Below are 27,610 nucleotides of genomic sequence, written 5' to 3'. Positions count from 1 at the left end.
CTCGAGTCCCGATCACAGGTCAAGTAACAACATGTTTACTTGATGTCCTGGTTCAAAAGCTAGAACAAAATGAAATTCAGAGACCGTTCATACATACTTCGTATCGAAGGCCTTTGTGGTGTTGATTCTTATCAGAAGGCATAGAAGTTCCGACTCTTGCCCCCGTGAAAAGGTGTAATTGAAGAGCAAACAGCATGGAAACCTTGGTCAGCCCGGGAATAAATTGTTGATGGTCAGTTTGCCAAATTGAAGAGACAACTTTCAAAAGGTCATCGCTCTTGACGTTGTACTTCTGCTTTTTCCGGTTCACGACAATGCCTTCTGTTGTCAATGTATCTTTGATCCTTGCATTTCATGGAAGAGTAGAGTTAGTGATTTGTTGATGACAGAGATATAAAAATCCCACATCATATACTTCTTTTCTATCCTCCTTGGGTACCTCCGTTTTGGTGCTCTCTTTGAAAACCCCCAAAGAATCGTTCCGCCCACGCTTTGACAGTTCTAACAGCTGGCTGTTTGCCTTCGCTGAGTCTTCCCGTAGCAGAACTCACACACCAGCGAATGAATTCCTTAATATCATCATGGCTCGGAGGAAACCATCTGGGAACAATTTTGTAATGTTTGAATTCATTACTTGTTTCTGCTGTGAAGTTATGAGTGAAGTCAGCTTCCTTTAAGAACTCGCGGGTCCGTCAACGTACTCGAGCCAGAGGTCCAGCGTATCTTGGTGTATTTGCTTGGTCTTGTCGAGCTTCTTGTCTTTATTTCGGATGCCGTCTTCCTCCCTATGGGCCCCGGGGACGTATCCATTGTTTTCTTGTAGTAGACGGCGCCTTTCCTTGATTATCTCATCGCGTCTAACGAAGAAGTCCATTCGCTCCATTATCAAGAACCTTGCTAGAATGCTAGCTGTAGAAGCAGCTTAGTGAAATGGAGGAATTTGGATGAGATGATGAGAGAGCTGGTTTAAGGGGATATGGTGTCCTTATATAGCTCAGACTTCGAGCTCGAGTCGGCCGCCGTACTGGAAAAAGACAGGAAACTTTCATTGGACTATCCCTAATGGGATGGCCTTCGCCGTCTCCTTTGTGCCTGATAGATATGACGCATGATTTTGTGGGCAAGGCCCTCATAAAGCGGCGGCAGCCCAGATAGAAAAGGCGCCACCCGGCAGACATTATCCTGTCTATATAGGTGCATATACACAAGTCTATATCAATTCCCTATACTAGAAAAGCACCCTCTAAAGTCTAGCAGCTTCAATCCTCTCCCCACTTTCATCAAACTCAATCTTCTTCCCAGAAATCAAACTCTCCTGCAAAGCAGAGCCAATCCGCACCGCCTTAACAGCACCCTCTAACGACATCGGTGGAGGCAGATCATCCAAACAAGCAGCCGTGAACTCATTGGCCTCAGTAATGAACGCCTCCCGGAACCGCCCATAGTAGTCCGGCGGGATCTCCCGCCGCACTCCAGTCGACTCAAACAGATTAACCAGGTTCGACTGCGGTTGCGTATTAACCGCAATCTGCCCGTTCGTGCCGAAAACTTCGGTGCAGTCCATCTGGCCGGCCGCCATCATGCGTGAGCAGTATAGTTGAGCGATTTTGCCGCCCTATGATAAGTCAGTTCACCCGATTCTAGTTGAGGATCATATCCAAGAAGGCAAGAAGAGCAATAGAAAGGGAAGGAAAGCATACATAAAATTCAATAATCCCAACCGCATTATCCCGATCATTATGCTTCCGCAAATCAGGCTGCACAGCCGTGATTCCAACAGCAGCAACGCTCTTCACACGGCTATCCTCGCCGAAGAACCACAGCGCAAGATCGATATCGTGAATGGAGCAGTCGACGAAAATCCCGCCGGAGAACTCCGCATACGCAACGAAGAACCCGCTCGGATCGAGCTTGTCGCATGTCTGCGAGCGGAAGACGGACGGCGTGCCGATATCGCCGTTGGACATGCGTGCGAAGGCATCGCGGTAGGAGGCGTCGAAGCGTCGCGAGAAACCACAGATGACTTTTTGGGAAGGGTAGGATTTTATAGAGGTGCGGTAGGCGTCGACGACGGTTTGGGACTGTGTTGGGTTGGAATGGTTAGTCCCGAATATATAGACGGTGTGCTTGGGGTTGAGGCGGGGGTTGGTTTGGCAAGGTGATTGGACTTACAATCTCGGGGCTTGTGCTGAGCGGCTTCTCGCAGAGAACGTGGTATCCTTTCTCGATGGCGCTGATGGCCTGTTCGGCGTGGACGGTCGTCGCGCTGGCGACGACAACGGCTTGGAGGGTCTTTTCCTGGGCGAGCATGTCGTCGAAGGAGAGGTATGTGCGGACACCGAACTCTTTCTTTGCGGCGTCTAGCTCGGCCTGAACGGGCGAGCTGACGGCGATGAGCTCGGCGCGCGGTGTGAGGGTTGCGAAGTGACGGGCGTGGCGCATGCCCATGCGGCCAATGCCTGCCACTGCTACCTGGAGTTTGTCGGACATTTTATGGACTGTGGAGGTGTGGAGGGGGGTTAATTGGTAATTGAGATAGAAAATTCAATTGAAGCAATTGGAGGTTGGGATACTGGGATTCTTAGTCTTCTTTATAGCTGGGGGTTGTTAATCGAGCCATGCTTCTGTCTCGCGGGATGTTTCTGTTTCTGAATATAGCTGTGCACAGCTGCAATTACAGCTGTATAGGTGTAGCTGTATAACGACGATCACACCTGAACAGGAAGGGTTTCGGCGATGGTTGCTTCGGCTGAACTCCGCATTTCCCCGCACATCTCAACTTTCAACTTTCAACGTTCGTGTTTCCTTTTCTTTAATCCTTATTTGATACTGAGAGAAACCCAAACAGTGAGGAGTAATGTGGATATGGCTGTGAATATTTCAGTGATTTTCATTTGGAGGGAAATACCTAATGGGCGAGTATTGCCTAATCAGGTAATTTTATAGATCAAATGCCAACCTTGAGATGCCCTTCATAATGCGCTTACAGTCTGTTCCAAAATCTATTATCCGACTCAATTACCATTTTGGATCTACAACTATGCTATACAATGCATATATGTAATTTCATATGTACTGTTCACGTATATACTATGTCCGTAGTACACAAAAGAACCAAAAACGGAAAGTCGGGGTAACCCCGTGTTTTCCCCGCAGTTTAGGGTTCGCTTCGCCGAGACTTGCCCTCAACTTCTCTCTTTCCATGTCGATTTTCGACTCTCCTTACATTTACAATTGATTCCGGATATAGTCCGATTATAAACAAAATCATACGATGCGCAAGACCATACCCTGGTAAATAGACCCACTGAAGCACTTGGACATGTAACTAATCTGTGAAACAGCCAGGCATGCCGTAGTAAGTCCCTGGATCCTTGTACAACAGCCTACATCCATCTGGGCAATTGCTAACGATGTGTCAGATCGACATGTGAAGTGTAAGTCCGATTGCCATCGGCATACTATCATCAATCCCGAGATTCTCATTTCTCATTGACCGAAAACAGGTGACGGCAAGAAGCCGGCATGTACTCGGTGCAGACGCTCGGGATCCTCGTGTGTCTGGCAGACTGTCCCATCCGGGTTCCGTCATGGCTCCAGTGCCCGCTACGACGCCGATTTTGCCGAGGATCAGGTCTGGGTTCCGATTGCTCAAGGTGAGTAGTTTTGTTGGATTATCTTCTTTGATTTGAGTCAAACTCGAAACTTGTGCCTGATTTTCCATGTTTTGACACTGCTTGTTGAAATATATTTGTGACTGTAGCTGATGCAGCGCTGTAGATTACAAGTATGTCGACGAAACAGCCGATGTTGCCCGAGACTATTCCCTGGAACTGGGCGAAGACACCCCATGGGCACTAGAGCGGCATCATAGTGTTTCTTCTGTGACCGAGCAGCGCGTATTGACAGAGTCTTCTATCACGAATGACGCAGTTGGATCGTTTTCATCGGGTCCTTGGGTTTCACAGCAGGCCAACGGGACTACCTACTCATCAGACCCCTATCTCTCACCCACGAACAGCTATTCTATATCTCCAGCCTCCATTCATCTTTCTCCTACCAGTCATGCAATTCCAGTAACAGATAACTCCGTTGCTACACAGACTGGGTTGGTCAATTTCGACGAGCATGAGGCTTGTCTGATGCGCTATTTTGTAGTCCAACTCGGTCACTGGGTGAGTGATAATGCTGAACATCTTGTCGCTATGTTCTAATCAGCTCATATAGTTTGATACATGCGATGGACAAAGGCACTTTGCATGTACCGTACCAGTACGAGCACTCACATGTCCGCCTTTACTCAACGCAATATACACAGTCTCAGCAAGACACTTGAGCCGATCCAAAAAGTACCATGTCGGGAATCAAGTGAAATATGGAGGCAAATACCTGCCCAAGCTGACACCGGAAACTGCCATTGAATACCACAACCGATGCATCTCCTACTTCGTCTCTCTATCCGACCACTCTCAAGAAACCCAAGACGAAAACCTCCTAGCAGCAGCCGTCATTCTACGATTCTACGAAGAAGTAGACCGTCAGTAGCATCCCACACCTATCACCACCCCCAATCCCCAACTAACAACTCCCAAAGTCCCCACAATGGGCGAAGACACCGAATCCGCTCTCCGCGGCATTCAAATCTTCCTTGACGCCCAAGCAATTTCAGCAGTATCAGGAACTGGCCTCCGCCACGCAGCCTACTGGATCGCCCTCCGCCAAGAAATAATAACAGCCTTCTCCAAACAACGCTCCTTCCGCCTCCCCCTCGGCCCCTGCGAACCATACCGCACCTTTGTCCCAGCAGACGACTATGTCTGGGCCGACAGACTAGTAATCCACTGCGCAGACGTCCTCCAATTTTGCTTCGGCTCCGACGAAGAAGACGAATCCCAACCCTTTCCACCCTCTCCAGAATCCCGCATCGCCCGCTACGACACCCTCGTCTCCTTCGAGTCCCTCTGGCAAGACCTCGGCCCCTCATCCTTCAACCCTGTGTACGCCCGCGAACCCGACCCCGGCCGCGGCGAGGTCTTCCCGGAACTCTGGTACCTGAATGATTGCCACGTCGCGGGCCTGCAGCATCTCGAGCTTGCGCGCATCCTGCTCGCTGTGTATAATCCGCGGCTACCGCGCCTTGGGCCCGGACAGAGGACGGCCATGCGGGCTGTTGATGCGCAGGTGCGCGGGATCGTGCTGCGGATTTGTGGGATTGCGATGTCGAATTTGCATAGTCCGCCTGGACTGGTTACGGCGAGCGTTGCTATTGGCATGTGTGGGGATCGGTTTGTGGATAGGGTTGAGCAGGAGGCGCTGTTTGGGGCGCTTGTGAGACTAGAGGATGATTATGGGTATCCTACGCATAATATGCGCGCGCAGTTAGGGGAGGCTTGGGGTTGGGAGGGGTATTAAGGCTGGCTGCTTGGTGCCTTGGGCTTTTTCAATTACATATGTATGCATTGCGTCCGGTGTTGAATTGTTGTGGTTATAGCTAAAGGGGCGACATGTTTGAAGGTTGAATTATACTGTAGAATTAGGGCTTGCGGCAAGTCGCGGCGAGCCTGGTGGATGGGGACTGTTGCCATTTTGGAGACTAGCTTCCTCTCCGAATATGAAGAGCTGGCTGTATTCGTGCTGAACCTTTCCACTTTAACGCCTTGGCCATAATATTCGTTTATTACCATTCCAGAGCTCTCCCGCAAGACACCCCGTGGAGTGGTCACGCCCTGATGTCGTGCCTGGATATCGTTGGCGCTCTCTTTAAAGGCGTCCCACAGGCAACTATTTTTCATAAGCACCTGAACGATAATTATGACCATGTTCTACTCAATGGCTGTTTCGAAATTGTAGGAGTCGTTTGCCAAATATGCAGATATATAGAGCCACTAAGTAATAAGTAAATCATGCATCTACTGAGTATTCATGCAGCACGGTGGAATTTACTCCACTATCTACATTCCAACATATTGACATACGCAAAGTCGAGTGATCAATCCAATTGACTTGAGTTTGATGTGAGCATTTTGCTATGGTACACATTTGAGATCCACCCTGCTCCTAAAGCGACTGGCCCCGAGAAATAAAACACGCCTGCATCAAAAGAAATAAGAAAAATAGAAAGGCACATCATCAAATCAAGTTCACCAGGCCTCGGTATCGAAGTTCTCCTCTCCGAAGTACGAGGCAACAACTGTACGGTCTGAGAACTTCCGCCCGGCCAGCGCCTTGAGGGCGGTGGAAGCTGACTCGACATTGTCGTACTTGATGTAGATTTTGCCAGCGCCATGGCCGCGGCGGGGGATCTTCATTCCAATGATCGGGCCAAACTTGGCACATTCCTCGCCCACGTCTTCCATAATTTCTTCGTAATCGTCGTCGTTAAGAAGCTCGTCAAGAGTGACCATGTTGAGCAGCTGCAGGACGCGAGTAGTCTCCAGATCTTGGGATGTGGTCTTGGCGAACATCTGCATGGCGTTGACGCCCATGTCCAGACCGGAGGCTTGGGTGGTTCCGATACTGGCGCGAACAACCTTCAGGTGTCGGTCACCCAGCTCCATGCCGTTCAATCCTTCGACAGCAATGGGGGTGGCAGCTGGGTCGAGGTATTCGCAGAAAGCAATTCCCTGTAAAGTTAGTCTCCTTGTGTTTGAGTGTGGGGAAACTCCAATGACTTACCCGAGATTCCTCGGTGGAAGCATCCTTAACCAAGACAAATGACTTGAGCTCGCCGAATGACTTGAGCAGCATTGTGACAGGCTCCTCGGGAATGTAGGCGGGAATATTAGAAACGCAGATCTTGTTGGGCGAGTCTGGCACCTCGCTCAAAACCACACCTTCCTGGACTTGCTGGTCTGCGCTTCCATTGGGAACAATGTAGTCCTTAGGTCGTCGAACCTCAAGTCCCTTCTCTGAGCCATCCACCATGGTAATTCCATCAAAAGCCAAAGCGACAGTTGCGTCGTTCGCGTCCTTGAACTCCAAGAGTGCGAATGTTTGATCTTGAGAGATCTGAGCTGAGATGCAGGGATCAGCGCTGTGGATCACGTTGAGACCGTTCAACTGGAGGTTAAAGAAAGCGATAACGGCACCACTTGTGGCACCCTTCGGGAGATTGTAAGCGAACAGACGCTTCGACTGGCGAGAATTGGAAGGCTTAAGGGCGGCGTTTTCGGTTTCACCGGTGGGCGGGTTCAAGAAATCCTTCATGCGGCTGGGATCCATCGGTTGCTGGCGAGGAGCTCCTGGAAGAGGGAACATTCCTAGTGATGTTAGACAGCTTTTTGATGGTCGATCACACATACATACCAGAAATTTTTGCTTGCTCGGCCGTAACATTCTCGTATCCAGGAGGCTTGATATCCCATTGAGTCAAACGACGCTGTCGGACCAAGAGCGAAGGCACATCTGTCAAGTCAGGAGTGGGCTCTTTTCGGCGCGGGGGTGTAGCGCTGCGCTTGCGCTCTCTTCTATCACGATCCCCGCGATCACCACCAGCACGGTCACCACCGCCGCGGTCACCGCCTCCACGGCCGCCGCCTCGCCGGTCTTCAAACAAGTCTCGACGGGGTCTGTCATCGAAGTCACGGCGTCGGCGATCGCCCCGGTCGGCACCACGCTCGCCGCGGTCACCACGGTCCCACTCTCGATCGTCGCGTCGGCCGGTGTATCGATCCTCGCGCTCACGAGCACGGTAGTCGCGGCTGCTAGAATAAGTGTTCACCTCGCGCTCACGGCGCGAATCGCCTCGAGATCCATGATGAGGCGAGCGGGAACGTCTCCTTTCACCCCGATCAGCTCTGTCGCCACGCTCAGCTCGATCACCGCGCTCAGCACGGTCACCGCGTTCGGCTCTGTCACCCCGGTTTGATTCGCGTCGCTCGTCGCGCTGAAATTGAGTTAGTCGCCGAGGTTGCGACGGAATTGTAGCTGGAACTTACGAAGTAATCGCGCGAACGGCCGGTATCTGGAAGTAATTAGCATATATTCTAGCAGTAGCAGTAGAGATCCTTACCTCTGGATGAGTAGGTGTCACCGTTCATGTTGAGCTTGGATGAGAAATGAAGCTTTGCCGCCAGTGAAGGGGAAAACTCATGACCCGGAGCTGCAGGCGGTGATTGTGTCACCGCCCCAGTGTTAATATCATGCCGGCAGAAAATGGCCAAGGTAGTGATTGTACAGTCGGGCGTTCTTGTCTGATCAAACAATTGAGCTTCAACAATGTCTGCAAGTCTTTTGTCAGAGTGGCGCAAGCTACCATTGAGTCTGTGTGAGCTTTGCATCAATACTACCCTTAGATGTGGCCAATCATTCAGGTGAGTCTCCCATAATTTGCATCTTGCATTTGACTGACCCTTAGTCACTAGATGGCAGCACCTCCCTGAAAGTGAAGAATGGCGATGTGTTCTTTATGGTCACCTAGTTTCACTCAAACAAGATTCGAGCTGTTTATACTACCGTTCTGTCCAGCCATCAACCCAAATATCCTCGCCTCCTGGCAAGGAACAAGGCGATAATGAGCATCTGGCCCGCATAATTCAACATTACTTCAACCTGACCCCTAGTTTGACCGATCTTTACTCCCAATGGTCATCAAATGACCCCAATTTCAAGAAAAAGGCTGCTCAATTTACGGGAATTCGAATTCTTCGTCAAGATGCCTGGGAAGCATTAGTGTCATTTATATGCAGCAGCAACAATAACATTGCACGCATATCGCAAATGGTCCAGAAACTATGCATACATTATGGAAAGCCTGTGGCTACGATTGAAGGACGCACATATCATGACTTCCCTCCCGCCGAAGCATTGACAGGCAAAGATGTGGAGAGCAACCTCCGCAACTTAGGGTTTGGATACCGTGCTCGATACATCTACCAAACTGCTGTCATGGTATCCAACCGGGAGAATGGCTGGCTTGACAGTTTAAGTAACCCCGAGTGTCCAGCCTTCGGCGTGGAGCCAAAGCCCAGTGGTGAGATGAAACCAGAGGGGCGAGAGGGATACCGGGAGGCCCACATGAAGCTTCTTGAGCTACAAGGTGTCGGCCCAAAGGTATCAGATTGTGTCAGCCTCATGGGCTTAGGCTGGGGAGAGTCCGTCCCCGTTGATACTCACGGTAAGTTCTCTCGATACGGCGTATGGCTTTTATCTGACCTTAGCTACAGTGTGGCAAATCGCCCAGCGAGACTACAAATTTGCGAAAAGCTCGAACAAGACCTTGAACAAGACGACCTATGATGCTGTTGCCAATCATTTCCGCAAACTTTGGGGCAAAGAGGCTGGTTGGGCTCATAGTGTACTCTTCACTGCGGACCTACGCACCTTTGCAGACAAGCTTGCTGCCACAAAGAAGGTTGATGTGCGTGTCAAAGAAGAACAGTCCGAGGTTAAAATTGAGACGCAAGTGACCACTGGCCTTACTTTGAAGACGTCAAAGGAAGAAGACGTCGATGTAAAGTTCAAGGTTGAAGATGTACCAGAGCATGCTGCAAACACGCCTAGCAAGAAGCGAAAGAAGGCCGACGACATATTTCCTGTTGCTCAAACTACGGAAACACGGAGAATGTCGAAGCGATTACGGTCTTGAACTTGTCAATGATGAATAAACTATACTATTATGTTGTCATGGGAATATTTGTATATTATAAAGCTCGATTTGTATATCAAAGATGAGAATGTACGGAATACGGTCAAGAGATTTTTTAGTGAAACAATTATATTCGGATTCATTATTCTGAGTTGTACTAAGATATCAATGCCTATAACCGTAGTTAGTAAACGGTCCAGCAACTTAAATCACAAGTGTTCAAGTGGAAGAAGAGTTGATCAGAAGTCCAGTTAGATCATCGTGCTAACGTCCGAAAACGCTAGCGCTGACATAAGAGGTACCAGAAAATAAAGTAATAACAAATGCGTTGTATCATCATGATAAAAAAAGGTGGTAGAAGGTTGAGCATAAAAAAAAGTAGTGTACTGACCTGATATTGGTGGCGAGTCATCGAATTGGTTGTCGATAAGCGTTAAAAAAACACAAATTCGGACTCAAATTGAACCAGAACACATTGATTCCAGTCAATTCAAAAGCGAACTTGAGATTGTTGAGATGGTTGAAGTTGAAAGGAAAAGCGAAAGAAAAGGAAGTGAAGTTTTGCTCCAAAAATAAGCGAATGGATCACGTGACCCCACACAGACCCATCTTTCCCTCCTCCACTTCCACTTCAGCGATTTTCGATCTTCTCATCCACGCCAACCGACAATTCCTCCGGAACACATCACCAAATCAAAATGGGTCGTCTTCACAGCAAGGGCAAGGGCATTGCCTCCTCCGCTCTCCCCTACTCTCGCGCCCCTCCCGCATGGCTCAAGACCACCCCCGACCAGGTTGTTGACCACATCTGCAAGCTGGCCAAGAAGGGTGCCACCCCCTCCCAGATCGGTGTTGTCCTCCGTGACTCCCACGGTGTTGCCCAGGTCAAGATTGTTACTGGTATGGAATTCCGAAAAAAAATTGCGCCCTTGAAAATGGAAGGATTGAAAAATTTGCTAACATGCTTTTTGCTCTAGGTAACAAGATCCTCCGTATCTTGAAGTCCAGCGGTACGACTCCCCTCGTTAGAATTACACCCGTCAGGTGAAGAGAGCGAACATTGGCGTGGAAAGACTTTTCTGGTTCGGTAAAAGAATCATCAAGTCTCGAAGCGCAATGATCGACTCTCTCCCAGACACTGGTCGCAGAAATGCACCAGCAATTAAGCCTCTGCTTGGTCAAGAACATCTAGACTGACAGAGAGATTGGAATACAGGCCTCGCTCCCGAACTCCCCGAGGACCTCTACTTCCTGATCAAGAAGGTAAAGAAAAAAAAAATCTTTTCCTCCCTCTTTTTTGGTTGCATTGCAGCCTGTGCAGAATATGCTAACCATTGATTTCCCAGGCCGTCGCTGTCCGCAAGCACCTTGAGCGTAACCGCAAGGACAAGGACTCCAAGTTCCGCCTGATTCTCATCGAGTCCCGCATCCACCGTCTGTCCCGCTACTACAAGACCGTCGGTGTCCTGCCCCCCACCTGGCGCTACGAGAGCGCCACCGCTTCCACCCTTGTCGCATAAGCGTATTTAGGAGGATGTGTGGTGATGGAGGAAACCCGTTGGATCGTCGTGATCGCCGTATCTGGGGGTTTATCTTCTTCTAGATACAACAAAAAGGATTACGATTATTTGATACCCTGTTCACGAACGCTTTAGATCTTTCTCGTAGATGTAGCGTATTTGGGATTCTAGATCGGCATCTCCGCGCAGTAGATATAGAGCAGCACTTGTTGATGCTCGCGTGCTCCATAGAGTCGAGACAGGATGCAAGAAACTATACCTAGCCAGAACTATACAAAGTCAGCTTGCCTATACTCTATAGATAGAATTCTGACTCCGCTGTATGGTCAATCACCCCAAAGACTGCATGAGGAACTGCATAGTATAAAATTCATGAAATCGTAAGACTAATATTTACATGGTATCATTTGATTCCAACACCTAACCCTTGATCTGATTCGACGCAACAGCATTACAAAGCTCAACTTTGACACCCGCCGCCAACAAGATATGGATCCAAAGGCGCTGAGTATCGCTCAAACGATCGTTCTCCGACTTAACCTCAGCAAACATCACAGTTTTTGTCTCATAATTCCAGAGAAACAAGTCCGGGATACCTCCGCCACGCTGCTGGTACTCCTGCGCCATGACCTTACAGATAGTAGCAAGCGCCTCGCCGCGGAAGCACTGCACGATCTCCACCAAGTCCTCCAGATCAAAAGACCAATCGAGTCCAACAACGCAGGGCTGCGCATCCGAGTGCAGACCATGGATCTCACGGACAATGCGCTCTGCATCGCCATTCGTAATCTCCACCAAGCGGTGGTTGATCTCCGATGCGCGAGACGGATAGAATACATCCGTGTGCAGATCAAGCGGACAGGTCTGGAATGCCGTCTGGAAGACGTTCGGCACGTACGTGAAAAGTATGTCGTAGAAGAGGTAACCAAACTTGCTCATCAAGGTCAGTTTCCTGCAGTATCCGGCCGTGTGGGATCTCACTCACCAGCGTCCGCACAATACCACCCTCGGAGTGATATCCCTTCCAGCCTTGGTCGCGATACCAGCTCAAGCACATACTCTCAACCCTACACTCGCCCCCTTCTCTCTCATCGATCCAGATAGTCGGTTTGCCTTTCTTTGATTCTCCTTTCCGGGGAAGATCGTCCGTATCCACACGGATCCCCTCAATCGTTCGCTCGGCTGGTTTCCCAAGCATTACATGCCCGAACTCATGCTGCTCGCGCTTGACTACCCTAAGCGCCTTTTCCAACTTAGTGATTCGCTTCTGTAAGTCATAGTGAAAGATCAAATGGCACAGAGGGTCTTCCAACCCCGCTTCGCAAGTCCGTAGTGCAATTCTCTTCCAGTACTTGCGCTGGGCCTCCTCGCTGCGGCCATCGGCCGCTGTAAGCGCCCACATGTAATGCTCTTCTAGTAATGCTTTACGTTGGTACCAAGCGCCGCGGCGTGCAGCGTGGAAGAGGCGCTGGGAAAGAAGTTCTTCAAGGACTTCATGCTCGCGTTTATGCTCCTTGAACCGAGCGAGCGGCTGGAGACTTTTGTGGATGATTCTTGTGAGCACCCATGCTGGTGAAAAGCGACGGAGGTAGGCGCCTTCGCCGCTTTCGTAAATACTGTCTTCTTTCTGTTGCTCCTGCTTAACTAGCTCTTTCCATCGAGGGTGGAATTTGTTCGCTAGATCAATGATATGTTGAAGTGATTCTGTGGCGGGCGGGCCATTGAATTCGAGAATGTTGTCAACGGTAAATTGAGTTTGTATGGCTGACTCGAATTCCAATAGTGCTTCTCTGGACGCGAAGATGGAATTCGAGCGGCAAACGATGTATTCAGGGAAGTTTCTTTTGGTCATTTTGGCCAGGATAATGGTTGTGAGGGACTTTTCGGTCCATTCTGTGGAGCGGTAGAAGACCAGGTGTACTCGCTCGAAGAGGGCGCGAGGTACTGATGAAAGCCTGATACATTCACCTGTGTATTCCAATATCTTCTGGGTGAAATGAGCATCTCTATTATCCGCGCCTTTGAGACCGGTCTGGATCTGGCTCGTTTCGCAAAGAGCTGCCACAAGCTCCTTTTTGCTTTTGCCTTGAACTTTGGCCTCTTTCGCAAATATCTTCAATTCTTCCAGTAGTAGAAGCGACGAAGCCTCTTCCAGCGTTCTTATTTCTTCAATTCCCTCTGCAAACCTGAATGTCTGTCCAACTTCTGAATCAGGCAGGTCCCGGTCTCGCTGCAGGTCTTCGGCAACTGAGAACAAATCTGATATATCGGAGTAATAATTCAATTTGGTGATACGATGCCATGCAGAGGTCTTGCGAAGGAACAATCGGACATAACTGGTCAATTGTCAACATTGTCACAGAACCTGAGGCAATCTACAAGAACATACAGATATTGAGACTCGTAGGACAGCTTCCGCCATTGAGCGAATATTTCCATTTCGGGCACGCTAAACAGATGGGATTCCTCATCTAGCACAGTTTCCAGTGCCAGGTTGAAAGCATCAACGTAGATGGAGCTTTGGCCTTTCTGCCAGGCTCCATCTCGCAATCTCACGTGTAGTCCCAAATGGGAGTCCTTTGAGGCCTCATATTCCTCAATCGCATCTTCATCGGTTTTAATCTCGGGAAGGGAAGTTTCGAGGTCCGTCTGACTGTTGGGAATATGGTCTAAATTATCTGCAGCAGGGGTTTCTCCCGTGATTGAAGGACTTGGACTAGGTTGTTTGACCTCTGCATCTGTAATGGCATCCTCTTTTTCAGAGGTTCGGCGGCGTTTCAAGGGACGTGTTGTGTCCCAGAAATTCAACAGGGACATAATCGCGGTCCATGAATGCAACCTATCTCAATGATTCATGTCTCGATTTCGCGGAGACGTGTCGCGCCAACAGGTTCGGAGCGCGAGATCACGTGGTCGATACAGCTCTATTAAGGATGTTTGACTCGTTTGTCTTCAATGTCACTCGTATATCTCCAGCACAACTTAGTTACAGGTTGGTAGTTTGGTCTGTAAAATTAAAAAGGAAAGAAAAAGCAGAGAATCTCAAATGAATAAGAAGAAATATAAATACCTCCCTCGGCTATTTTCATAAGAATGACATCTATAGCAGTAAGGCTCTTCACTATTTTTTATCTATCACAGCAGATCGACACCGAGCTCCACAGCTTCCGCTCCGAATCCCACCTTTAACCTTACTCCTACTCTCACATTCTCTCTACACAACCCCAGGTTTCGATTAACCTCTGCAGCCCTCCCAGAGCTGTGACAGCAGATCCACCATCCTTGGCAGCACCACACTCGCAATCGAAACCCACCGCAATGGGTGAAACAAACGGAGCTAGCACGCCTCTGGGCGATTTGAGCAACATCAATGCGGGTCAGGTCCGTCCCGGCGGTGCGCCTGCCCGGGTCTATCTGAATGAAAAGGTTGTGCCGCATCTACTCGAGGGGATGAAGTCTGTTGCGAGGGAACAGTGGGTCGAATCCATGAGCTAACCTTATTTGTCGCTGGGTATCATACTAATTTGGTGTTTTCGCAATTTATAGACCTGCCAATCCTCTTCGTGTGCTTGGTGAATTCTTGCTTCAAAAGAGCAGTGAAGTAGAGGGAGAGACTAAGAAGGAATCGGAGTAGAGGGGAATAGAGAAAGGCTTAATTGTCTCTGGTGTTCAACGGCGCTAAATCAGCTGGTCTGGGGCTGTTCTTTGATTTTGTTTGACTTTTGTTCCAAGTGCATATTCCGTGCTCAACGTGTTGCTTTATAGCTATCATTTTGCGGCAAGCTATACAGAGGCAAAGACAGCACTGCTTCATCTCTCTTTGTATTATATTTCAACCACACCGGAGGCCTAATTCTACGCCATGAAGGCATTTGATCACCAATTGACTGTCTGAAGTTCTGCTCCTAACAACCACAGGTAGAAAAAAGCCAAATGATTTTGCTATATTGCCACAGGGATACCAAAAGCCTATACATGCAACACATGATCATTATCAAAGCGCTCTGGGAACAAAGACAGGGGGCCATGGTACGGGCCAAGCCACCTATAATCAATTAAACACAATTGAAAGACCTCAAGTCTAGGTACCCGAGTCTTTGTTCCCAGGGTCTCTCTGATGTGACCAAGCGTTAAATCTGAACATAATCATACTGGGCGGTTCTGCTATGAAGCATGTAAACCTCATGCCAAAGCTCCAGATCAAGCCGAGCTTGAGTCTATAGGAGCTTGGCTAGGGACATACTGCCTCGTAAGTAGCTTCACACACATGTATGTAGATATTGATTTCAAGACATGGTAGTTGCCAAGTCTGCGAGAACCCTGTGACAGGCCAAAAAGAACAAAGAGCCAATCGGCAAGTACTTTTTTAACCTAGATAGGTCAGCTTGCGAAACAAATCCTACCTTGTGATTGACCAAAGCTGGGTCAACACTCCGTTATCACCGATTTAAACCTGCAGTTTAAGGATACTACAAGCGCAAAGTCGACGGCTTTGGCGAAGGGCGAATTGATCATTCAGTTGTTTAGAGGAGCCGAATACAATCGAGCCGTTACTGGAGATGGTGTGTGAAGGTGTAGAGTTGTAGGTGTGTGACGAAATTGCTGACCCATGAGATAACCGAATTACAGCGATAATTGTTTTGTTTTCCTTTGCCGCTAGAAGTTTCCCGAAGTCGCGTCGCAAAAAGACATAAAAGAGACACATCATGAAGCAACCGAAATGTGAGCCGATGAAGTTTTCGAGTCGCAGGCCGATGGTGGTCCCGATTATCGTCGAGATGAGATGCGAAAGCAATTCACAAAAAGACAGCGACGCCCCGCGGCCCGTCGCCCAAATCCCGCATTAAAAAAACAATTTCGAGCAACAAAAAAAGTGGATTGGAAATGGGCATGTGGTGAAACAAAGGAACCAGGAACCAGGAGACACTCAAAGACCAGTCTCTCTCCTTTTGGTTAGAAAACAAGGGGAAACACTTTACCTGCCGGCGTAACGATCCTCGCCGCCACCGCCGCCGCCGCCAGTGCTGCTGCGTGCCTGGCCTTCGTAAGAACGTCCAGCACCGCCAGCGTAAGGGTCACGAGCCTCACGGGGAGGACCAGCAGCGTCAAAGCTAGGAGGGTTGGCGTCGCGATCATAGTAGCCACCGTTACCGGCACCACCTCCACCACGGGGCTCATCGCCGCCGCCGCGGCGGTCATCACGGCTGTAGCGGTCATCGCGACCACCATAGCGGTCACCACCACCACCTCCACCGCGGTAACCACCGTAGTCATCACGAGATTCACGACGGCCATAGTCACGGCCACCGCCGCCACCACCTCCGTAGTCACGACGTCCGTAGTCACGGCCGTAGTCACGGCCATATTCGCGGCGATCATTGTAAGAGTCATAACGACCGTAGCGAGAGTAGTCGTCATCGCGACGGCGCCAGCCACCGCCGCCACCGGAGGGACCGCGGCGATCATCGTAACGATCACGGCGAGGGCCACCTCCGCGACCACCACCGGGAGGACCAGGGCCATCTGGAAAAAAGAAATGTCAGCTTACGCAAGACGCAAGGAGTTGGTGAAACTTACCACGCTTGGGGGGACCGAAGTATTTGCCGGGGGTAGGGGTACGGGGACGGGCACGGCGAGCCTTCTCGATGCTCAAAGTGCGACCCTCAATGACTTCACCCTGAAGACCCTCCTTAGCGGCGTCAGCCTGCTCGGCAGTGACCATGTTCACGAAACCAAATCCACGAGACTCCTTAGTGTGAGGGTCCAACATGATTGAGCAGTTGTCAACATCGCCGTACTTCTCAAAGAGACGGGAGATATCAGATTCAGTCAAACGAGGGTGAATTCCAGTGACAAAGAGGTTGGAACCGCTGTTGAGGGCACCTTCATCCTCTTCCTCAATAGGCTTGCGAGCGGGAGGAGCTCTGCCAAAATAGATTTAATTAGAATAAGATTTGATAGAAAATATCAGAGAAATACAAACCTATCATCGGAGCGGCCGTTGGGTGAACGGCTGCGAGCGCGGTCGCGGTCGGCTCGGGGCTCATCGCGAGGGGAGGCGCTGCGATCGCGGTCGTAACGGGGCTCGTCTAATTTATTAAATGAGCATCTTTCCGTGCGCACAACCAAAATGATGTGATATACTTACCCGCATAGCGGCTAGAATCATTCTCGTAGTCAGCCATGATGAAAGGACTGATGGGTGTAGAATGGAAGAAGGAAGAAAGAAGTCGGGAAGCTGATAACGCTAAGCACCCGTGCTTCGCACCCGAAATATCAGGCATCAACTATTTCACAACTTGGCTACAACTCTTTCAAATCTTCGTATCAAAGAAAGCCATTGAAGCAGGGGGGCATTTGTTGTATTGATCAATAAGTATTTACGATAGTCTAAACATTCCCCTTGTAATCCGTTGATTGGGGTCAACACTATCTACGCCGCGCACTGAGTGAAATCATTAAAAGCTTCAGTTGTCAAATTACAAAAACACATGAAACTCCCTTGGAATAAACGCTAAAATCAAATCCCAGGATACCATACGCCGCATTGCCAATGATCAACGAGTTCGCAGACGTCGAGATTGACGCTGATTCTGCTGTGAGGCAGTCGGGCCCTTGGTGCCATTGACATTGACACCATTGGCCTGGCTCGGCAGATCTCCATCATCCACCAAGTCCTTCAATCCTTCCAGTTCCTCTTCATCCATATCACTTAGCTCTTCGCTCATGCCACGCATAACATCACGCCCGGTCCAGCGTTCCTCGTGAACAGTCGTTCCAACCGGGTCGAATGGCTGCATGTACCACTGGATACCACCCATAGCCAAAGGAAGCTGTTGATCCTGCTCAGTCAAAATAGGTGTCGGGTGTCGGTAATATGTCGTGGCATTCGCTGTGGTTTCTTCCGTGGGTGGCATATCTTCTGCGCTAGCTTCGGGTTGTCCCTGGTCTGGAACAGGCTGGGCATCGGATGGAGCTTCTGTCGTAGGACCAGTCTGTTCAACGCCCTCCATAGCATCGTGGTCACCAGGCAGCTCGGAGTCGCCTTCTGGCTCAACGCTATCACCGCTGCGAGACATCACGCTGTGGTCAAGAATCACGTCCAGTTCTTTTAATTCTTTCTCGAATGGTTTGCGGTTCAACTCGCTCTCCTTTCGAATCGCATCTTCGAGGGAAGGCTGAATGACCTTGATGATGCGTTTGGCTAGTTTTCTCTTCTCGCGTTGCTCCAAACTGAGCTCTGGGGCACGTCCACTGATCTGTGCCTGGAGTTCTGCGGTGTCGCCAGCAGGCCCCACTCCGATTTCTGATGTAAAAAGGCTGGCGAGATCGGAAGAGAATGTGGCAACGGATGGGTAGAATCGTCGTTTGAGTCTCTCGCGAATTGACAGCAAGCCCGCGGCAAAGACACCTTTGGAATCAAGCCTAGAATAAAGTCAGTGTGAATTCAAAAGCAGAAGAGAAAGAAAAAAGAAAATAGAGGAGTTTGCTTACACTTGTGCTTTCTCAAAGATTGGCCAAAGTAGTGGGAAAATAGGGAAGTAAACAAGATCGACGATGTTGCGAAGCATCTCGGCATCCTTTAACTTCTCCCTTTCTCGTTTCTTGACTTCGTCGCAAAGCATTCTCAGTCGATCAAGATCCTTGTAAAGCCGCTCTCCAAATTCAATGCGACGCTCCAGACGCCTGTATCCAGGAACACCCATAGCTACGTAGTCTCGGCGTGTCATTTCCATGGACGAGAAGGTCTCCAGCTGAAGCTGAAGTCTCTTGAGCAATGCCGCTCCACGTCTCGCCTCGCGCTTCAAGGTCCAATACTTGGATGCATCTTCGGCATATTGCTTTCTCTGACGAACTGTAAATCGCCCGAGAGAAGCAATAACCGAATTCAGGACAACCTGAGGAATCACCGGAGCGCCCGAGGGGAGCTTCCAGATCATTCTGGGGACACGCTTCCGTTTATTACCACCTACAGTCAAAGTGATACGAGGAGTCAGGGTGCGATCATCGTCTCCTCCCTCGGTGGGGTGTGCCGGGCCCATAGAAAGTGCCGCAGCTTGGCTATCTCCCCAGCGGCGACCCTGCATGGTGTTGCGGTAGTACTCAATAGCATCAGCAGTTGCGGCATCAGTACCGTGCTCAAGTCGCCATTCAGGCGGAACATGCTTGTCACAGAAAGCCTTCAGAAGATGAGAGTCCATGAGACAATGGCCAACTTTCATCTTTAGATATAGCTGGGCTCTGCGCGCACAGGAGACATGGAAAGCGACAAAACAGTTCTTATTGCTGCATTGGATAGATGCACCCATCCGCTGCTTACAGATGTAGCAGTTCAACTTCCAGCGACTACGGGGGACTTTTTCAACGTCGGTCACCGGCTCCATAAGTGACGGGTTCCCGATAGAAACCTCGGGAATCCAAAAAGAGCAGAGGAGGTGGGCCCATTTTGAAGAGGTTGTTTGCTTGAATGCGCCTTCGGTGTTCGGGCAGAATATACAGTTCGTGGAGCCTCTTCCCAACAATTGGCACTTGCGGCAAAGCCACTGGCCTTCTGGAATGAAGGGTACACCGTAGCACTCCTGATGCACTGCAAGATCGCACCCGTCACAGAAAACGATTGCGTTGGAGTTTTCACAGTCGCCGTCGTCGCAGATTGCGCATTTGCTGTCTTGTTCCTCGCCGGGTCCAGCAGTTTCACCATTGACTGCTGCAGCGGAGCTAGAGCGAGGACGTCCAGTCTGTGGTGGTTTTGGATTTGGCTTCGGAATCCGCTTCTCTAAAGCATGCCACTCCCTCTCAATCTTAGTCATGGTGATTTCAAATATAGCAGGCTTGATGGGTTCAAGCTGGTCTTCGCGGCGCTTGGCGTTGTATTCCTCCAGCCATTTTTCATCTTGCTCATCCATGTCATACTCGACACGTCCAATCGTTGTGTTGACGTCGCCATCTGTCATGGCAGGTTGGATGACATCGAGGTCGTCCTCCTGTGTGCCTTCGGTCATTCGAATAAAGCGTCGGTCGTGGCGGAGGAACAAATCACTCTCCTGGTATCCGACATTTGCCATAGTTCGGTCAACATAGTTCTGATGGCCAATACCCTTCTTTTCGTAAAATGTGAAAGGGTCGCGCAATCTGAACGACGGCTTCGGCAGTGTTAGCTTCTCTCGGGGGTTGGGGCCCGGGGGTGGGATTCTCTTATGCCCTTGCTGGGCGAGAAGCGCATTGAGAATAGCTTCCGGGCGACGCGGCGGACGACCAGGTCTGCGTTTGAGTGGGATCGGAGAAGCGTTTTCACTAGAGACGACGACTGGCGACCCTGAATGGTCTAAAATCGTCACGCCAGCTAGTGATTGTAGGGTCAAGTTGTGTATGGAAGTATCCTGGGCATCAACCTCCTCCGAAGTGAAGACGGCGAGTTGGCCATCAATGTCCAAGTCAGGGTGGAACTCTTCCCACCCACGCTCTTCCCGTGGTTTATACCCATCGCCCTGTTGTAGAGCAAGAGCAGCAGCCGTGGATGAGGGGTAGCGACCGCGATTTTGATTCTTTTCGCGCCTTGGACGCGACATGGAGGGTGGTGTTGTTGGGATGATGGGTGGCGGCGGAGGGGCTAGCAGTGGTTGTTCCATCTCGCGAGGTGGCCGACCTCGGGCACTGGTAGTGTGGCGTCGTGGGGCAGTTATTTTCTTAGGAGTTCCTTGAACAGCGTTGACTGCAGCAGCTGCAGCGTCGACCTCGATAAACCTTCCACCTCCACCAGGGCCGCCAGGAATGTACCTTCGTTTCTTGGAAAGAGGTCCCTCAGGGGAATCGGAGGAGTCGCGAATTGATGATTTCAAAGAGGATCGGGGTCTTCTGCGTGGTGGTCGACCGGAGTTTGAATGTCGGACAGCTGGCGCCATTTGTCGACCAACTTTCGGACCTGTATGTTGATCGTCGGGATTGGTGATTGTTAATCCGACGGGGGGTCCTCAAGTCGCGTCTGAGGCCAACTCAAACAGAGCCTCGTGGAATGTATAGATCGCAACCGCCAGTCATGCGACATCCAACTAGAAACAATTATTAGACGCAAATAACGTCAAAGCCCGTAGATGCTCCAGGGCTGAAAGTCGCGATGATGTGTTTATCCAAGGCGGAGCCACCCGAGCTGAACTTTGGCCTTAGGCGCCAATCTTAACTCCAACTCTCCGCATGCGACTTATCCACACCTTTCCTTTCTGAGCTACTTACGACAATCCCTTGTTTAGACTCGACATTTTCTTTTTTGCATAATATCCCCAAATATGAGCGGTCCCAATGATAATAAGTACGCATTTGCCACAACACATTGTCCCATCTGAGAGCTTCCGCTAAACGTTGTCTTAGATGGCGGGGCGGACCCAGTCGCCAGGCATCCCAGCGCGCCAACCGTGACAAGGCAGCTGGACAAGGAGGCGCACGCGAGAATAACAATGCGTGGGGAGCATCGCAGCCTCCACAGGAGCAGCATGTCCCTGTACGGGGCTTCAACACTGCGGAGGTCAAGAACATCTTAAAGAAGGGTAGGTGTATGCATCATCTAGTATATCAAGAACATGACTGATCAAAAACTTGCTATTCAACAGGACCTAGAGGTACGCTCTTTCTATGCCTTATTACCTGACCAAACCTAACATATGCGCTATCGCCACAGAAACCAAATCATGCACTCCCTACAAAGCCACCTCAAAGGACGGCGCAAACCAACGATCTACGTCGGGCCCCAAAGGTACAGTGTCTTTCTATATAACAGGATCACAGCTCCCTTGAATAGTCAATAACGTTCATTCTCTGCAGCACAATTGATGGCGAACGGAAAGGATTTCTTCCTAGAGCTTCGAAAACAGATTGCTACACTACAGCGAGGTGGCCCGCCTGTCGGCGGCTGATCATGACGATTACGAATTTTTTTCCTCGAAATACTTGTATTGCACAGTCTGCCGGTCGCGAGTTTGGTTCGTTTTCATGGGTTGCAACGGCGCATCTTCGATACCCCACAGTAGAGGATGCATGGGTGATAAGTGGTCTCGGAGGTTACATGGCATAGGCGTCTCTGATGATTATGGGTCTTACATGTCAATAATGCACTATGAAACCTATTCAAATTTCTTCATTACAATCCCTAATGTGCTGTTTCCTCGGTATGTGATTATGGACTGGACGTATGAGGTTGAGAGTGCCTATTTTACACAGTTTTATACAAGGGGGTATATCACTAATTATACAGATCTGAAGCCACTGCCATCCAACGTCAGGGATCACTATTGAATCCAGCCTCCAGGGCCGAGGATTCCTCCATCCTCGGCTTGTGGATCGAGTGACCATTTCCGCAAAGGACGACAGCTGAGATTGGACCTCCACCCAGCCTCAAACATCTCGATTCCAGCCCAACCAATCATAGCTGCATTGTCAGTGCACAAATACGGAGGCGGAGCAACGACCTTGATTTCTTCAAACCCGCGCACATCTAAGAACGACCGGAGCACCTTCATGAGAAATTGGTTGGCCGCAACACCACCACTAACAACAAGGGTCTTGATCTTATCCTCGCCGGTGTTATGCGGCCTCAGGGCTTCCAGGGCAATGACAGTCCGCGAAGCAAGATGTTCGAAAGCAACACGCATGACTTCCCGACCCAGAGCGACACGCTCGTCATGCGATATTTCGGCACTCGCACTACTTTTAGTGATGATTTTGCCAGCCATGCTCGATATCGAAGAGAAGCTAAACTCCAGCGTCCGCGTATTCGCAAACGGGGTGGTAAGAGACCAACCCCACTGGCTCGTGTGTTTGACCAATTCCTCGCCACGAGTTCCAGGAGGCTTGTAGTCCGCAAAATCGGCCTTGCCATTCGGAAAGACGAACTTCTCCAGCGTCTTGCCGTACATTGTGCTTTTAGCATCCTGTAGCAAAGAAGCGGGCACAATCTCTCGCGCGGATTTATCAAGAGCCTCCCCCATAGCTATATCTCCACTTGTGGCGAGGATCTTGTGCTCCGTTAGGCGCGAGGACTGAACCAGCATAGTATGACCTCCGGAAACGAGAATGGATAGGAAGGGGAATTCAGGCGCCATTGCTGGGGGTCGGGATTGGGATTGGCTTCGTTCTCTAAACATGAGACGAGCCGGGGCGTCAACAAATGTGCCTGCATGTGGTGAACCCCGAGCATGGGGATCTGCCATGCAACCGAGAGCGCTTTTCCGGTGTCGAGACCAACGGAAAGGTTGGATCGCATGCCGGGGCCCCTGGTCGCAGATATAAAATCCGGTATGCAGCGATTGGATCCATCTGATACTTTGAGGCCATTGCCTGATTGTGACTTAGGTAGATAGTTAAGGGCTTTCTGTACAAGGGTTGCGAGATGTTCCTGGTGGGATTCGAGAGCGATGATAGGATGGATACCACGATGCGCGCGCGTGTCGGCCGTTATATTTTCGAGGAAATGAATCTTGGCTGCATGGCCGTTGGCTTTCTTTGTTTTTTCGACGATCGCAACTGAGGTATCATCACTGTTTCAGGCAATTAGATTGATTGGTCTGGGCTTTTAGATGAAGTTAGCGCTCTGCTTACCATGATGTTTCGATTGCGAGCGTAAGCAACCCTCGGCGGCAGGCCAAACATGTCCTCAAACCGCCTAGTGCTGACCTGCGTAATGTCGCAGCAGGACTCGCCGAGAATAACATTGGTGAGGTGCTCAAAGTCAAGCCGGGGAACAGGGGCGGAAAAGATGAACGCGCACGGGCCGGGGAAGCCCTCGATCGGTGCCCTAATACGTGTACAAAAACGGCAATATGTGGTGATCTACGTATTATACCATATATCGCTGACTACAGAATATAGAGTCATTTCAATTGGTGTTTCAGTAAATATTTGGTAAAAGGCAGATAAGGGTAAGCTATTGAAATTGCGTGCAAGAAAAGAATGTCTGAATTCAACAAGCTTATTTAAAGAAATCCTCCAGATCGCATCATAACGTCATAAAACTGAGTGTTCAAAACCACTCTTTCATCACTTCTCTCATAGGCAGGCGTGTAGTATGATGTATCGAACAGCCCGAGTCGTTACCAAGATATATTGTACATAGCGAACACTCTGGGCCAGGAACGTGCGGACTACAAGCGTAGCCAGCCCAAAGGTAGTCTCGAGACTCGGGCTTAGTGTAACATGTTGCACCAATTCTTGTCGTTTCCATAAGTACCGATATCGAAGATGTTTCTTGAAGTTTAGAGGATGATTCAAGGGCTGGGGCATCGAGGCATCATTGCAGGGGCAAATTATATGCCCCTAACCATACCTAGCTTCTGGCTGATCATGAACCCAGCGATGCACAGTAACTGGTCATAATAATCGGTAATTGGTGCTACAAAACTCGAAACTCGGCTCACTGTTGAACCCTCCATCGGCGCTCCTCTCGGGTCATCTTGACATGCTGGCCGTAATATTCGTCAGGATTCTCAATAGGTGTCACGCAGTAGACAATCGGTGTCTGTTGCAGTTGAACGTTTTTCTGAGCAGCACTTTCCTGGGGAGCGCTTGGCGAGGATAGCTTCGGCTTCTTAAGGATGCTCTTCGCGGAGCAAGAGTTTATGTATCCACATGTTGGTACTTGCAATGACGAGAATATCTTGCTGGTTGGGCTCGCAGTGGACATTGGCGAGAAGGGAGTGCGAACCATAGCACTTGGTGACTTTAGTGACAAAGAAGGCCGGGTAGCATTCTGCGCAGCAGAGATGCTCAAAGACAGCTTTGGCTTCATGACACGGGCAGAGTTGTACATAACGACGAATTGATAAACCTCGAAAGGTTCGAAATTGAAAAGTGATGTAGTAGTTACTTTGCACAGGAGACTTTGATCAACAAAGATATCCAAAATGCGAGAAACAAATAATTGACGTAGATGGCGATTTAGATAGAACTTTGAACGAAACCACCTGGACCAGCCAAAGCGCAAGACAGAAATAGAAGGGGAAAAAAACAAAAATAGAAAACCTCAAACACAATGTAAAAAAATAGTTTCCTGGGAGATTGGGGAAAGGGGCGACTAGGTATATATAAGAGGGGAGAAGTGAGGGCTTGGACCAACCAACAACTTCCTCTTGTACCTAAGCGCCTACTATATGCATGACATGGCACTATCACCAATCCATCACAGTTTAGTGTTCTAACTTTAGAAGCCTCCATTTCGATATCCAATCAACATCTACACTGGAGACCCCATTCTTATACATCGAATGTGGAGGGTGTCCAAACAGGCTATGAATTGCCATGCAGCGCTGTGCACTTGGGACTATATTTTCGCTCTGCGTTGAATTGATTTTTAACCTCTGCGTGATTCGATGCTTAATCCAACAATAGAGGCAAACCACTACAAGTCAATATTCATTGTGCAATGTTCATTGTGCAATATTAAGTGATACAATATATGTGACGACTACTTTGCAAGTCGTGATACCTCCGCGGTATCACAGTGACTAGAAATGGCAACTATTCACTGAATCACCACCAAACATTATTGGGCTGAGCTTTGGACACAATATTGCAATGAATCCCCACACATACGCACTATCGAATTCTCTCTTGGCTTATCTCATTTGACAAGGTTGGGGAAATATGTTTTCTGCCACCAGACCCCAGACATATAATGGTAAATCGTTGTATGGAGCAGACACTCTAAGAATATAGTATTGCGTGCCCAGGGGAAAGGCGACGATCTTACCTAGGTATTCGAGAGGTTGTGTGCATATATCACTCTTTGCTGTCTCGATGGTTATTTCAAGTACGCAATATCGTGGCCAATGGCACTGAATATATTCTATTTATAGATCACAAATCCACGACACATGGTTTACGGAGTACATATTTACCAAAACATTACTATATCCGGAGTAAGGAGGAAGAGCTTGAAAAGAAAAAGATTGAATAGTGATGAGAAACGAGTGAAATGCCCATCCTAGGGCCTGATTTTGAAGACCTACCAGATCAATCAAGATCGTATATCAGACATGTACAGAAGAGCTGAGAAACTGACTAACTACCACATGAAACGTACAGTCCGGATGAACCATGGGCGCTTGTCTGGGGACGTGAGGCTCCGTGCAAGACCTTCTTGGTTTTTAGCGTATTTTCCACCTTCCCGACCATTGTGGATCAGAAGGATATGCTGGTCCTTGAAAATCCTCGTCCTTAGGGAAGCTGTGTTGAGAGATGATGGTTATGTTAAGATGGCAAACAAAAGTGTTTATATATAAACTGATGTTAATTTCGAGGATATGGAATACGTGCCGTCATTGTTGTCCACGTTGTTCACGCTGTTCTTGCTGTCCTTGCTATACTCGAAACCCAGGGACTTGGAATAATCAAAGAGGATGCCTATGGCATAGAAGGCTTTTGGTTCTTTGTAGATCAACAACGCATATCAGAACCACAAAGGACTGGACCGAGGTCTTCACCTGTAAGCTGTTCGAGTCTAGTATCAAAGTGAGGTGGATAGCCTATGAAGTGCAGGGAAATTTATGGGTCCGTAAAACATATATACATACATCTGTAGCTATACAAAATAGCGACAAGGGAATCTTGGAAGTCATCACTTTTGGCCTGCTGAAGTTATAGAATATTGTTGTTGTATGCTTCATCTTTGGATTTCGATGATAGAAGGTTCTATGCAAAATCAACTCAAAGGTCCGATATAAGTAGGCCTAACATGGAACATGGCTAAATTGGCTTGACATATGGACTTATTACTCGCATGAACTAATTGTATCTGAAGGTAATGGTAGCCACCTCATGTCAGTTTCCTGAAGCACTATTGACAGGCTTGGCTTCCGGTGAAGCAAATGATAACTGACTGATGTCAGAGTAAGTACCCGCGAGGTCCGGCAGCGGGCCATGACACACCGCTACATATGCAGGTGTAGATAGTTTATTGGTCACCTTCATTTACTCTCATAAATACATATGTAGTATTGCCAGCATGGAGCTATAGCTGGATGCAACAATTTCTCCAATTCCTGATTGAGTTTATGGAAAGCTATAGAGAACCGTGCATTTATGGGGAAGACTATGGGGAGTACCTGAAATAGGCAAGTTTATGCGCGGGATAACGGGTAGAGGGTACATCATATAGAGGAATGTTCGCATACATCTGGAGTATTAGCCAGAATTGACCTGCTATATACCAAGCTCATGAACTGTTGATTATATGAATCTCGATGTAGTAGTTAGGGAACTGCAATATTCATATGTACGCTCTGTGCGGAGAAAAAGAACACAAAATCCGGAGTTGCGCCGAGTGAAGCTGGAGGCTGGTGAAGAGACCATAATGGACCAATGATCAATCAACGTCTCCAACTTTCCTCCGCACCGAACTCGGAGACCCTATACTCACCGGGACCATGTGACAGGTTAAACGCAATAACCCGGTTTATTCTCGATCGAACCCGCATAGTATTACAATATTACACTATTGATTACCATGTTCATGTTTTCA

General features: G+C 49.1%; 11 protein-coding genes across 11 annotated transcripts; 5 read left to right on the top strand and 6 right to left on the bottom strand.

Annotated features, from left to right (window-relative positions):
* Positions 1-630: 630 nt before the first annotated feature.
* N7529_002978 (uncharacterized protein) lies at positions 631-2,490 on the bottom strand (the record flags this gene model as incomplete). The annotated part of the gene is made up of 5 exons (XM_057238505.1): positions 631-643; positions 702-909; positions 1,276-1,615; positions 1,701-2,081; positions 2,173-2,490. The coding sequence occupies 5 exons, from the start codon at positions 2,488-2,490 to the stop codon at positions 631-633; spliced, it is 1,260 nt and encodes a 419-aa protein (XP_057101116.1).
* A 784-nt stretch (positions 2,491-3,274) lies between these two features.
* On the top strand, positions 3,275-5,412 carry N7529_002977 (Zn(II)2Cys6 transcription factor domain-containing protein; the record flags this gene model as incomplete). The annotated part of the gene is made up of 7 exons (XM_057238504.1): positions 3,275-3,294; positions 3,345-3,358; positions 3,423-3,437; positions 3,507-3,656; positions 3,781-4,175; positions 4,228-4,537; positions 4,595-5,412. The coding sequence occupies 7 exons, from the start codon at positions 3,275-3,277 to the stop codon at positions 5,410-5,412; spliced, it is 1,722 nt and encodes a 573-aa protein (XP_057101115.1).
* A 728-nt stretch (positions 5,413-6,140) lies between these two features.
* N7529_002976 (splicing factor u2af large subunit) lies at positions 6,141-8,039 on the bottom strand (the record flags this gene model as incomplete). Its single annotated transcript, XM_057238503.1, has 5 exons — positions 6,141-6,623; positions 6,676-7,259; positions 7,306-7,885; positions 7,938-7,963; positions 8,012-8,039. The coding sequence occupies 5 exons, from the start codon at positions 8,037-8,039 to the stop codon at positions 6,141-6,143; spliced, it is 1,701 nt and encodes a 566-aa protein (XP_057101114.1).
* A 178-nt stretch (positions 8,040-8,217) lies between these two features.
* Positions 8,218-9,586, top strand: N7529_002975 (8-oxoguanine glycosylase OGG1; the record flags this gene model as incomplete). Its single annotated transcript, XM_057238502.1, has 3 exons — positions 8,218-8,312; positions 8,364-9,115; positions 9,165-9,586. 3 exons carry the CDS (start codon positions 8,218-8,220, stop codon positions 9,584-9,586), a joined length of 1,269 nt encoding a protein of 422 aa, XP_057101113.1.
* A 698-nt stretch (positions 9,587-10,284) lies between these two features.
* On the top strand, positions 10,285-11,106 carry N7529_002974 (40S ribosomal protein uS15; the record flags this gene model as incomplete). Its single annotated transcript, XM_057238501.1, has 4 exons — positions 10,285-10,486; positions 10,564-10,596; positions 10,803-10,849; positions 10,933-11,106. 4 exons carry the CDS (start codon positions 10,285-10,287, stop codon positions 11,104-11,106), a joined length of 456 nt encoding a protein of 151 aa, XP_057101112.1.
* A 420-nt stretch (positions 11,107-11,526) lies between these two features.
* On the bottom strand, positions 11,527-13,923 carry N7529_002973 (fanconi-associated nuclease 1; the record flags this gene model as incomplete). The annotated part of the gene is made up of 3 exons (XM_057238500.1): positions 11,527-12,036; positions 12,092-13,442; positions 13,496-13,923. 3 exons carry the CDS (start codon positions 13,921-13,923, stop codon positions 11,527-11,529), a joined length of 2,289 nt encoding a protein of 762 aa, XP_057101111.1.
* Positions 13,924-14,199: 276 nt separating this feature from the next.
* Positions 14,200-14,740, top strand: N7529_002972 (DPY30/SDC1 family protein; the record flags this gene model as incomplete). The annotated part of the gene is made up of 3 exons (XM_057238499.1): positions 14,200-14,214; positions 14,335-14,579; positions 14,653-14,740. The coding sequence occupies 3 exons, from the start codon at positions 14,200-14,202 to the stop codon at positions 14,738-14,740; spliced, it is 348 nt and encodes a 115-aa protein (XP_057101110.1).
* A 1,341-nt stretch (positions 14,741-16,081) lies between these two features.
* N7529_002971 (RNA recognition motif domain-containing protein) lies at positions 16,082-17,291 on the bottom strand (the record flags this gene model as incomplete). Its single annotated transcript, XM_057238498.1, has 4 exons — positions 16,082-16,629; positions 16,684-17,030; positions 17,090-17,195; positions 17,255-17,291. The coding sequence occupies 4 exons, from the start codon at positions 17,289-17,291 to the stop codon at positions 16,082-16,084; spliced, it is 1,038 nt and encodes a 345-aa protein (XP_057101109.1).
* A 372-nt stretch (positions 17,292-17,663) lies between these two features.
* Positions 17,664-21,008, bottom strand: N7529_002970 (putative PHD finger domain protein; the record flags this gene model as incomplete). Its single annotated transcript, XM_057238497.1, has 2 exons — positions 17,664-18,531; positions 18,601-21,008. 2 exons carry the CDS (start codon positions 21,006-21,008, stop codon positions 17,664-17,666), a joined length of 3,276 nt encoding a protein of 1,091 aa, XP_057101108.1.
* Positions 21,009-21,389: 381 nt separating this feature from the next.
* On the top strand, positions 21,390-22,013 carry N7529_002969 (uncharacterized protein; the record flags this gene model as incomplete). Its single annotated transcript, XM_057238496.1, has 5 exons — positions 21,390-21,412; positions 21,472-21,647; positions 21,711-21,719; positions 21,779-21,853; positions 21,922-22,013. 5 exons carry the CDS (start codon positions 21,390-21,392, stop codon positions 22,011-22,013), a joined length of 375 nt encoding a protein of 124 aa, XP_057101107.1.
* Positions 22,014-22,385: 372 nt separating this feature from the next.
* Positions 22,386-24,901, bottom strand: N7529_002968 (N(6)-L-threonylcarbamoyladenine synthase family protein; the record flags this gene model as incomplete). The annotated part of the gene is made up of 4 exons (XM_057238495.1): positions 22,386-23,135; positions 23,156-23,633; positions 23,695-23,790; positions 24,510-24,901. 4 exons carry the CDS (start codon positions 24,899-24,901, stop codon positions 22,386-22,388), a joined length of 1,716 nt encoding a protein of 571 aa, XP_057101106.1.
* Between the last annotated feature and the right edge of the window lie 2,709 nt (positions 24,902-27,610).

Source organism: Penicillium soppii, assembly GCF_028829465.1.
Source record: "Penicillium soppii strain IBT 18220 chromosome Unknown utg000003l, whole genome shotgun sequence".
Classification (NCBI taxonomy): Eukaryota; Fungi; Ascomycota; class Eurotiomycetes; order Eurotiales; family Aspergillaceae; genus Penicillium; species Penicillium soppii.
Note: the sequence above shows the minus strand (reverse complement) of the source record. Positions and strands in the feature narration are given on the sequence as shown.